At 38.2% G+C, this 12,411-nt stretch overlaps 1 protein-coding gene across 25 annotated transcripts in view; it reads left to right on the top strand.

Annotated features, from left to right (window-relative positions):
• Window positions 1-12,411, top strand: part of elna (elastin a) — a 91,051-nt gene that overhangs the window by 41,005 nt on the left and 37,635 nt on the right. For 23 of the 25 annotated variants that reach the window (XR_006096474.1, XM_042413587.1, XM_042413586.1 and 20 more), the window contains 2 exons: window positions 9,419-9,481; window positions 10,477-10,524. Coding sequence is in view for 24 of the 25 variants with exons in the window: in XM_042413587.1 (XP_042269521.1) it covers window positions 9,419-9,481; window positions 10,477-10,524 (111 nt within the window). In the remaining variant the exon portion in view is untranslated. The remainder of the gene's footprint in view (window positions 1-9,418; window positions 9,482-10,476; window positions 10,525-12,411) is intronic. The other 2 variants (XM_042413593.1, XM_042413590.1) reach the window with 1 other exon arrangement.

The raw sequence follows: 12,411 nt of genomic DNA, 5'->3' as shown, positions 1-12,411 counted from the left end.
CTTTGTCAGGTATCCTCAAAAAATGTATTTGCTCTTCTTCTGTCTCTGTCTCATAGCACATTTATCCTTTCTTCTCTGTGCCAGGCACATTTCAGTTGAGTGATTTCAAGGTGCATTCGGGCAAAATATATAGCAGGTAAAGGAGCCAACAAATATCAATATTGGCTTTGGAGCACAACTTTGATCTCAAGTGAGTGTTGAATCCATCCATAACATTTCTGTGGTGCTTAAATCAGCTCCATGTGTCTGTGCACGCAAACTTGAAAAATAAAAGACGCCACTTGGTCCACGGGTCAATTATCTGTGCGTAACATAAACCTCATTAACACCCAGACCGCTCATTTAATGCCTCTGCAGAGAAAATGCCTCTTATGCATGCGAAATTAAACACTTGAATTATGATGGAGTGCAAGGCCTGGCTGAATGTTTTCCATCAATAAGTGTAAATGAGTTATGGTTCTAGAGGAAACATCTGGGAAGGAGTTTGTTAATAAATATACCCCCTGTCATCTTATTTAACCATGTGCAAATACTGTAGTATGTTTGTTGGTTTCCCTTAGTACGATGAAGGAGGCAGACTTTCTTTAGATTCTACAAACAAACACCATCTGTCTTGTGGATACAGTGGATGTTATTCTAACAAAATAAATATGTTGATGCAGCTTTGGCTCAGTAACCTCTGTTTTTTTTATTGCTATATGAGATAACTACATGAATTAAATCCAGGCCGAGACTGTTGATAAAATTATTTGAATAAAACCTCAACTAAGGAATTTAATCAAGCTTCACTGCCCTAATAAATGGAAGTGAACCGCTTACAGTGTGCTTGCAAATTTGTAATGAAATGACACGAAGCGTTTTGTAAAATTAATTTAAAATTTTAATCGCAGAGACTGTATCAAGAGTCCCAACCTTCTTCTTCTTACCTTGATGTATGTTGTATTAATCCAGACAACTTAAACAACCAACTAGTGGACATTAGTTTGTTTTTGTGATGGACGCAGTTAATAACACAATTCTGATGAGCAGAGGCTGAGTGGGAGATGAAAAGGGGAAAATAGTTGCTCTGTTCCTTCACAGTCTCGAAAGAATTTGTGTGATGTTTTCTTTAGTACTGCTGGAAGCCAGTTTGCCTCATTTGGCATTGGCCACATTCAGCCTTGAGACTAAGAGGAATTTAATACATTAATCAGTGACAATCCCCTGGCTGTAGGTGAACTTAAATGAAATCAGTGTAGATTGGATGGCATGCATTGGCTGTCACAAAACACTAGTGATGAATTGCAGAATTACCCCAGGCATTGCTGGTAGATAACCAAAGTGATTGTCTTGATTCCTTAAACAAGTGGTGCTTGAGGCTTTATTGGTAGCGTGTGTTGTGAACACCTCTCTGGCACTTATCTCTCTTTTGACAAGGTTGAATGCCAGCCACAGCATATTGGATTAATGTGACACATTGGCGTCCCAGTGCTTAACAACTCTACACTGCAATTAAAGAAATAGACCATATGAAATACCGTCTGAGGAAGACAGAGGTTTTTCTTCAGTGAGGTTTTTCTTATTTTTTTCAGCTTCTTTCATGCTGGACCCACAAAGGCATTTTAATTTGTTGATGTTGAGTGGTTTGGTGTGATTTGCAGTGAGGTGACCTCATTCAGTACTCATTTGGGTCTGAGCCTTAGTTACAAGCACTGAGCGAGCAGGGTTCGCTATTGTGAAAGACCTGTTATTCTACTGTATTCATGTCTTACTCTGGAACACATCCTAGGAAAGTGTTGGGAGATTGGACAATTCTATCCACGGTTTGCAGTTTTACATCAAAGCATGTTGCCTGGCTGGGAAGTCACTTGCTGCATCAAAACCCCGAGCCAGAAGGGATTACTAACATTTTGGCCAACAGGTTTTCCTATCACCATTTCACTGAAACTACTGTTAAGACTGTTGTAGGACCAGAGGTTAGGGATGGATGAGTTGTTTTAATTGACACATAATTTGAAAGGACTGAACTGTCTAGGTTATAACACACATTATTTTTTAAAATTGGTAGTCTTACCTTTTTAAAATTGATGGACTGTTTAATAGAATGCGATTTCTTTATAAATGGAAAGCTAACATGATTAACAATCCAACTTGCTTATGATACAAATACCTACAGGTTGCTCATGAAGCCATGAGTTTTACATATGTACTGCATGTTATTGTGAGGGTATTCACATAGTAGCAAGTTCTCACCATTGCTAAAAACATAGTACTTAATAATTTGTTAAGCCCCTAATTCTTGGTTGTGGATAAATATCAGTCTTAGCATCTCCCAGTCAGATGTTTGGTCTGCGATCAACCATTGCCAAGTCTTCAACAAAGAAGCACATTAACGCCGATGATTCATCCCAGCCACTCTGCAAGCAGCTCTCACCAGGCTGCGAGCTTTTGGAGCAGTCTGATTGCATGCTTGCGATCTGAATGGCTCCTGTCAGGAATGTTTTCATCTGACGATGATGCTGATGTCTGAAGCTCTTCTTGGTTTACACACAACATGACAACATGAGTGCAACATTAGTATAAAAATATTTTTATAGTAAAAACCATAACTGACGATAAACTGATGAGAAAAGATGGTAATAAAAATGAAGTTCTGATTAAACACATTGCGCCAATTTAATCAAAATCCTTTGGCATGAAAACATTGTATTCTGTGTTGTATTAGTTTCAGTTTACTTTATTACGGGAGGGGGGTAAACATGGCACCTTTAGGCCTTTGGCATCAATGAGTTGGTCTAAACCAAACATTGGGTTGTAAAAGCACAACTACTGGACAACATGTCAGGTTCCTGCAAACACTTGACAAAATGTCTGCACACTGGACTAAACTGGACTGATTGTTGGGATTTTGTTCTCATTCACATAAATTACAGATTTCATGCTTTTCCCTTTCAACTATGTAAACAGCTCTTGGCCTTGCCAGGATAAAAGTAAATTGGAAATGTCAATACCTTCTTCATAAATATGAACAGATGATTCCTCACTCAGTCATACTCTTTCTCACAACTCAGATACCAATCCACTATATTTCAGGGAGTTCATTTCAGTTGTGCAATTGAATAGTTTTGCAAGCAAAAACATGCTTTATGTCTACACTAAATATTTCAGAAGTCTAGGCAATTTAGTCATGTTGCATCAATACATTTCATATATATTTTGGTTGAACATAGCTGCTGAACATAGAGAAAAAAAGAGGCAGCGCATTGTATTTAGTCTGACATTCCACATATGATAAATGTTCGATCAGGAAGCGCAAGAAACACAAGGCACATGGAAAAAGTGTAAACGATATAAACAGTAAATAGTAAATATATGGTCCTTTTTAACGTTGCACCCGTAACAGTGTCAGTTTTACTGTGATACAATCTCATAAATCAGTGTCTGGAATGGAGTCATAATGGGAACTGTTTGTTCCACTTCTTTGTAGTGATTCCACATGGTTGATGGTAATCTTCAACCATGGTTTATTCTTTCGTCATGTTCAACTCCACTGCTGTTACAGACACACTTTTCAGTTTCAAATCCTGTAACGATCCCCTGTCAGTTTCCAGTAGGAAGGTTTCATCCAAGTCACCCAAAGGCAAGCAATTGAACAATGACAAGATTAGAATCAGGTCTTCTAAGTCATTAAAATATTGCCATATGTGGGCTGTGTGTTTGTCTGCCAGTGCATACATTTCACAGATGCTCTCTTTCAGAGAAGTGTCACTGAAACAAGGTTGGGCAAGAGTAAAAAGGGAATGTAGAGTCAGGTTACAGTGTAGTGATAAGATGGATGTACTCATTTTGATTCTTACTTTGTTTGATGCGCCACACACTTTCCCCTGTCCCCTTTCAACATGCTGTGGAAAATAGACAGTGCAAGGGGTGACCGATAGGCCAGCTGTCACATGTCTGATAATGATGTAAGGGTGCCAGGAACCACAGTGTTTGCTTCACTGCACTGTTGCTCTGGGTTGCAGTATGAGAGCTTTCCTTAAAGAGAGAACCAAACCTCTTCTTGTGGGACAGTGGTTTTGGATATGTCTGAACACAGCAAACAGTTGTTAGTTTTCCAAACTTTTTTTACTTTATCAAGAATGATGGAAATAGTGGTGTAGAAGACTGTAAATGTCAGGTGGTTGAAGTGGTGTAAACACATTACAGAATGCTTTTCCTCAGAACTTCCCGAGCCTTGTTGAGCGCATCATTGTGATCAAGAATGTTAATGGTCCTGGAAGTTTAATAATGGACGGGGAATGCCGTAATCATCTTTTCTGAGGTTGAATGTGTGAGTGATGTGGATGTACTCACATCAGTTTGTTTTGTGTGCCTAAGTACAAGCAAATAGTTACATCAACTCACAGTCATTTAATTATTTATTGAAAAACCAATTATTAAACGACCACAGCACAGGGTCATGGAAATGTCACATTACTCACTAGCTTGTTGTAAGTGAAGTAAAACGAAACTCTTTTAAGTTACAAAGAGCTGTAAAAACTGTCATTAACATGGGAGGTACAACGGAAAAACCCGTCATCGGCTTTGGTTTGATTCAATAACAAAAAGGGATCTGACTTACAATTTCCTAACTTTTCTGCTATTCAGTCATGATTTGTGGACCCAATAACCCGTATCCCCCATAAAATTAAATGTTTTAAGCCAGGCTAGCTTTTCCACATAGACTGACTTTAGATAAATTCATGAATCACACATATTTTTTCATCACCACATTTTTTTATCACCACTGTTGATGCTTAGGCAAAAATATCAAATAAAATATCTTGCCAGCTAAACAGCTGATAAACATGTCACTTCCTATTTTCCAGGCCGACTCTCAAAACATGACATGATGCAAAACTAAACATACAGGGCGCTGGATACAGTCCTTTCCACCTGTTTGCTTGTGTCTGGTGGACTACGTCATTTTATCGAAATTCAAAACAAGAATCTGAGAAACCAAAACACTCATACACATATGTTGTGTATGAAAATGATTTAATCTAAGCCTTTCAGTTTTTCACAAATTGTTCTCTTTGTGTTGTATGAATACAAATGTGCAACCCTCTGGAGTCAGAATTTCAAATTATGAAAAGTTATTGTGCTGCCTTGTCAATTAATAACAATGTGAAAGTGTCAAGTGATGATATTAGTTTTCCTACTAAAGGAAAAGTTCACTCTAAAATACTTCTATGGTATTTTAAAACCCTATTGTTGGTAACCATACGAAGAATTTCAGGGCTCATGTTTGGCTGAGTATCATACAGTCCAAAATACAAATTAAAATGTGTGTTACCCAGCCACTATGTCCCTGTTGGCTCCACATGTGTCCCTTTTGGGCTGGAATTTGGTCAACCCAAGTGGAAACGATAAAATTTGTCTACCAGCTCCATACATGTGGACCCTTTAGACAGAGGATGCCTACATGCATGTCAGCAATCATCCTCAAAGTCACTTCAGACTGAATACAAGTAGATTTTTCTTACTTTATTTGTGCAAAGTCAACCGCTGAGGTGATGTTAGAAGTCAGGTTTTTTACTTTATCATACTGCCTGTAAGAGATGAGCTAAGGATGGGGTCCATCCTCTGGCCTCATGGTGAGCAGTCTAGGTGAAGGAGGTGAATCATCATGTCATTGTCGATGCAGTAGCAACTCCTCCTGGTTGGTTTGGATATGTGTGTGGTTGGGATGGGATTGGGAAAAAAACAGGGAAGAATGAAAAAAAATGATTTAGAATTTAAATATGTCTGGAAAATCATATATTCAAGTCCCAGCACTTGTTCCTCACCTCGTGATTGACATGGAAACTTCACAGAAGTGCCAGCATCACACTCCTGGACCATGCGCAGTATCTTACATATCTGTTTGACTTATTTCCCCACAGCTAATGACTGGCTGCATTCATAGCTGACACACCATATAATATGAGTCTCATGGTTGGACCTCATTCAAATCCAAAGTGGAGTGAAGATAAATTTAAATCATTGTCAGGAATCTTGCAAGTGCGTCTACACTATCACCCTCTTAATCCACTCAGAACAACTCTGAACTCTCTAGCCTAAAGAGTTAGCACAAGGAGATTGTCCCCCCCAAGAGAAAAACGACAGTCCTCTAGCGGTTGTTATTATGACAGGAGCAAAGGAGGAAATCAGGTTACGTCATTGTAGGGTGACAAAGTCCATGTTGGGACGAGGTCGGGGTGGACAGATGAATCAACAAAACACTGGACCGCTGTTCATTTCCTGTTCCCAACCACGAGTCAACATTGTTTATTTTAAACATCACTACAATCATCCCCTAACCTTAATGTCATTATTATTGTAACCATGACAACGAAGGCCTTTAACCTTAACCTTATTTCACCTAAACTGTGATGTTTGCCTAATCTTAATGAGGTACTTTTTTTAACCCAAATCATGATATTTCCATAAACCTAACTAAGTTGTTTTTGTGCCTAAACTTAACTAAACCTTTACCACAACATTGTTATATCATAAAATTTATTAATTTATCAACTGGGATTTGTAAGAATTTTGGCACAGACAAATGATGATGTCCTGCCAATAGAGGCGTCAGCTCAGAAAATGCCTCTATGCGCTGTTCTGCTGTGCCTGGACCAACAATGTATTTTGCGGTTTAACTTGGAGGAGTTGTTGACAAGTCCTCCTAGACACAAGGACACGAGACAATTGAAGGTTTATCTATGCGAGCACAAAAGCAAACCACAACAGAAAATGCTTAGTCCATCATCCTCTACAGTAATTACATTTACTTACTGGAGCCATGTTTCTTCTCTGTCTTCCCTTTGTCACATTATCCATCATAGCAAGTTGTAAAATTCTTGCTTTGTTCAGTAGAATAATATAGGTTTAAGTAATGACCTCTAACTTGTCATCCTCTAGTTTGTTAGATTTGTACATCTAAGGCTGTATTTGTCAGTCTTACCTTTTTCTTCTTCTCCCTGAATAATTGTTTCAGCAACTTAAGATCAATATTAAAAATCACTACATGGTAATAAACGTTCAAATCTTCTTTCCCAGGGTTTTATATTCACCAACATTAATCATATCCCAAACACTCATGTCAAGTCAAATAAATTCTGCTTCATCTAATCCCTTGTGCTCTACAAGTCAATCTTGTCCTTCACATACATTCCAGCACATTCCCATGACCTGGCTGAGATCACTAGGAATGCAAACGCATGATGATGATGATGACGATAATTAGGACAATCATGAAGAAATCTTCATATTTATTGAGGTGGGTCAGGTCACTTGGCAGAGGTCAGTGCGTGCCTTATTTGGGTGTGCGGTTTCAGTGAACCTAATGCACTCTGTAAAAGTGGTACAGTAGCAGGATGGGATCCCGAGCATAGGAAAACTGGAGCAGACACACACTCCCCCTTTCCTCACTTGCAATGCCGAGACAGGAAATCCTCCTTTTGATTGTGAAATGAAGGAGCAGAATTGAGAACAATCCCTCCACCCTCTTCGTGTGGTGCCTGCACCTGAGATCTCTGCAATGGAGGCAATAGCACTGACAGACATAGATTGAACACAGATGCAAGCACACACACATTCAGACTTGAATTAGGTGTGTGATAATCAAATACAGACCTCAGTACATTATTACTTAGTTCTAATTTTTATTTGAACCTGCAGAATTTCAAGAACTTTTCAATCAGTCCTCTGTATCACAAGGACAAACCTTAGAAAATCTGATCTGTCTCTACCATCATGCAGCTCCATGATCATCGCAGTCAACATGAGGTTAAAGGCATCCTGCATCTCATCTGCCCTTAGGTTCATTAAAGGAGTCATTTTTTGACCGAAAACATGGCCACCAACATAACTGTTTCCATTTACATTCCCGCTGAGAGAAAAATATGGCTATTACTCCGACATTGTAAATGACCATCCTCTGTGAACTCTAGTTGGCAAAGTGCTTTATGCTTGAGAAAAAAAATTCTCTCTTAAACAAAAACAGGCAAAAGTTTTTAGCTCAGTCTAATCCAATTTCAGTGAAGTTTTTGAGTATCTAATTGAATATGACAATGTTGTCCTTGCTAACTTCATGATAAACAACCAAATACTTTCAGATTCTGCAGTGTAGACTTTTAGAGTTTCTTAACTTTCCATCTTAAATTAAGGAATGAGAGAAATTATTTGTTCATTTTCTTTATGAGCCAGTCGTACCACACTTTCTATTCTAAACATAGTGAGTATCCTATATATCCTATAATATCTTAACAACCCATCCAATAGTTGATTCTTACATTATGTTTCTGTATTTCACCCCTCACTGGTTTCCATTGATTGGCGCTCATTTTCTTAACCTCAGCTGTACAATAGAAAGAATACTGATGTTATTGTGGCAATAACCCATTAAATATGTCACAGCTTGTTAGTGAAAAGGTCAAAGCCTTCTTCAGTGCCATGGAGTAATATACAGGCATACGTAATAGACTGCTTAGAGTTTTAGTTTTTGGCTTTTTTTCAGGGCGTGTGTCATGAAATTTCATTCAACTAGATCGGACAGTAATATCTTGTAATGTTCTTCCCGTAATGGCCACACTCAGTGGAGAGAACACAAAATGCAGTGTTCACACGCTAATAAACACATGAACGCCTTTGACATGTGGTTTAAATGAATTGGCCTCCCAACACGTGTAAAAAACATTCAACACAATCATTGTGGTCCTGCAGCCCTATTCTCTCCATTTTGTTGTGTTTTTTGTTATATAAACCAAGTTTTCTCTTCAAAAAACATAACTTTATAATTTTGGCGTTAGCTCACCGATCCAGTTGGATTTAGCTGTTAGTCATCCCAGAACAACTGGAGACATTTTTTTCCTCCTTTTCTTTTGTTTCTGTTGTTGTTCTTTGCACACATGAGGCCACCATGTCTGGGATCCAGAACGACCATCTCAGGAGTTACTCCAGACTGCAGCCAGAAATCAAGCAAGAAAAGAGGCTAGAGAATGTAGTTGGGGGTTAAGGGGGGCCACAGTGCTGCAGCAGCTTTCTGAAAGAAGGTTTCCAACTGCAATACCTCATCAAAAGGAAAACAATTGGAATTTTCTCTTAATTAAGCCTGTGAAGTTTTTCTTTTGGTTTTACTTTGGCTCTGGCTGTTGTGTTCACATTTGATCATGCACCCCATCACTGCCATGACCTGAGGCTGATGTGTATGCTAAGGACAGACTTGCTGTCTGGGTCACAGATGATGAATGTGTTTGGGAATGTTTGTCTGATAAATGGGGTCACTGTTTAGAAATGTCATTACAAGCACTGCAATTAAATAAAAACAATGATGGCTGAGAACTGTTTGAACACATTCATAGGTTGTGTCACAAGTGTGGTGAAAGAGAATGACCTCTTTGTCTGTTGTGTGTTCTAGGTTTACCACCTGGTGCTGGGATAGGACCAGGAGGCACTGGACCGGGAACTGGATTCTTTCCAGGTAACAAAGCCTCCAATGTCTGTCTGGACAGTTTAAACAAAAATAATCCAGAGCACAGCCACAACAAACAAAGTCTGTTTGTCTTTGGCAGACATATTTCAGTTAAATTATACTAATGTAGACCAGAAATTTTACTAAAACTAAACAAAAGTATTCAAAATACCCGGATTTGAGTCTGAAATTAAACAAAAACTAAAAATACTTCTAAAATGTGTAGAAATGTAAAATTTGTAGTTGTAAAAACAATGTTAAGTGGGTTTTTTTTATCAATACAAACATCTGACAGTTTCATTAATGATTGAACTGCCTCAAATGCTCCGAAATAACTCACAGTTAGTGTGCTTCTTTGGTTTTCTGCAGAACCCTTCTTTTTCCCTCTTGTGATACTGTGTTCACAGTACAGTAAACAAACAGCAATGAAACTTTCTAGAATTGATAACCGCTATGTCCAGTCTATCTGTTTTCAGTTAAAAAGCAGTATTAAGTAATTTCCGACCGCATTGTGGAGCTATCAGACCTTCCCTGCTAACAAATTTGAATAAATAATTGTTCACAGAAATGTTTTAACTTTCTGATTGTGCACAAATGTCCATGTACAATCAGCTGTTTGATTTTTTCTAGTTCTGCTGTGAAATCGTGCTGCAGTCTCTTTGTCCACTTTGTATTTTCTCAACAACAACTAGCAGCATAGAAGTGTGAGCCACTATCTTAACAACTATTATCACATAAACAAGCACAAACACAAATACATGTGTACATACTGTATGTGCTATAGATACATACAGTACTTTTATTTATGGTCACATTTGAAAAATAGAACAAAAGCACATTTCAGCAAAGTGCACAGGATGCCACGGTTGCCTGATGTCCCAAGAGAAAGTAAGAGGAAAGTCAGCTGGTGTAACGATGAATTGCTGGGCCAAGAAACTGTCCATTACATCACTACATGTAGGCATACCATAAGTCAATTCTCTGTACGATTGTTGTTTTACAAGGATCTACTGGAGGAGTCCCTGCGGGCTATAAACCAGCTAAAGCTGCAGGTGAGTAGAAAAGACATTAGATTTATGATTTTTTTCCCCCCATATATAAAATGTGCTTTTAAGAATCGCATGTGGTTCATCATGAGCTGTTGCATGCACTACTGTTTCAGTGATTTAGATACAAGAATCTTCTAAACTTCTGTTATGAAGATTTCTATGTAGTAAAGTATATTGTAAAACATTTAGAAATCAGTTTCAGAGGCAGTTGAAAAGGGTTTGGTGTTAGGGTAGGGGGATTAGGTTTAGGGTTACCAAAGTGTTTTCGTGATGAATCAAGTCATTCATTCTTTCAAATAATTTACTTTACTAGAAAAGTTTCATAACTGTAATGTTTGCTTTTACTCATTATACATTTTTTTAAAATATACGTATGTAAATAGTTATTTTCCTTATTGTAATCTTTCAGTCATGAAAGCAGTGTTGCTTTCTCTGAGCCCCGATTATCTTTTTCCAAATGGTCATGGCCTCCATTGTTCTTACTTCACAGCCACAGATATTCTATCTGGTGTTTGTCATTCACACATTCATAGCAGATACCCTCAGCTCTGCATGCACAGTCTACTTTGGCAACAGTTCACCAACCATAGGCAGTGTCCTGGCATGGCCCCAGCTCCCATTTGCTGAGCAAGTTTGAACCTTTGTCCTCTGGATGCACCATTTTTTTTAGCTTGAAGTATGAAACCCATGACTTCAGGGGGACCTCACATGAAAAAGACATAAAAGAACATAAAAGCATGTAAAAAAAAAAAAACATTAATATAACGTAAGATGGAATATAAAACCCACTTTATAACATTAAAAAATTAAGATAAAATAAAGTGAAAATAAAATACATAGAATGTGTACTTCAGCGGTGGTAATTTGAGACTTATTAGGCGAAAACTCAGAAAGTATTTTGCCATGTGTACACAATCTGTTAATCGGCGCCTAGGTGTCTGAAGCAATAAGCAAACAGAAACTCCTTTTCCCCAGCGGACACAGACTCATCACCGGCCTTGATTAAACGAAATAAGCCTCTTTCAGCTTGCTGCTGAACATCTTCCCACGCATTTAGACGTGCTCCAGGGTTTAAAAAACACACACCGCAGTTTTTTTTTCTCAAATCTACCAAATACTGACCTCAGCACCTGTGTAACATAAGATAGAAAATAAAAGCACACTTGATAATAAAAAAATAAGATAAAATAGATAACGTGAAACTAAAAATACATGAAATATGAAGCTTAGACCTGAATCTAAGATAACGCCAAGACTTGTAACCTCAGATTTAATCCAAGGAGTTAATTTACCCAGATTATTTAACAGTATTTAGTTTTCGGGTTGACTAGTAGGATTTCAGTCTTGTCCTCATTTAACTTTAAGAAATTATTGCTCGTCCATTTATTTATTGCCAGAAGGCAGTTAGTAGTAGAGTTTATAGCTGCAGCATCATTTGGTTCAGCAGAGATGTACAGTTATGTGTCATCCGCATAACTATGGAAACATACATTGTGCTGTCTGATGATGTCACCAAGTGGCAGCATGTATAGTGAGAATAATAACGGGCCAAGGCAGCTCCCTTGTGGAACCCCAAAGCAGTTGTCATGTTCCTCAGACACATGATCTCCAAGACTGACATAAAACTTTCTCCCTTTGATGTATGTTTTGAATCACTTTAACAAACAGTTAGAAGGACCAACCCACTTTTCCAGACGATTGATTAATATATCAGGGTCAATCGTATCAAACGATGCGCTTAGGTCTAAGAGGATAAGATTTGAGACCTTATTTTCATCAGAGTTTAGTCTGAGGTCTTTGATTATTTTAGTAAGAGCAGTCAGACAGACAGTTAGTTGGATGTTTTTAAGTTGTATCTGAGTGCTATGCACAAACTGAAGTTGGAGCACC

The sequence above is a fragment of the Thunnus maccoyii genome, chromosome 6 (assembly GCF_910596095.1).
Source record: "Thunnus maccoyii chromosome 6, fThuMac1.1, whole genome shotgun sequence".
In the NCBI taxonomy this organism is placed as follows: Eukaryota; Metazoa; Chordata; class Actinopteri; order Scombriformes; family Scombridae; genus Thunnus; species Thunnus maccoyii.
This window is presented reverse-complemented; position numbering and strand designations above follow the sequence as displayed.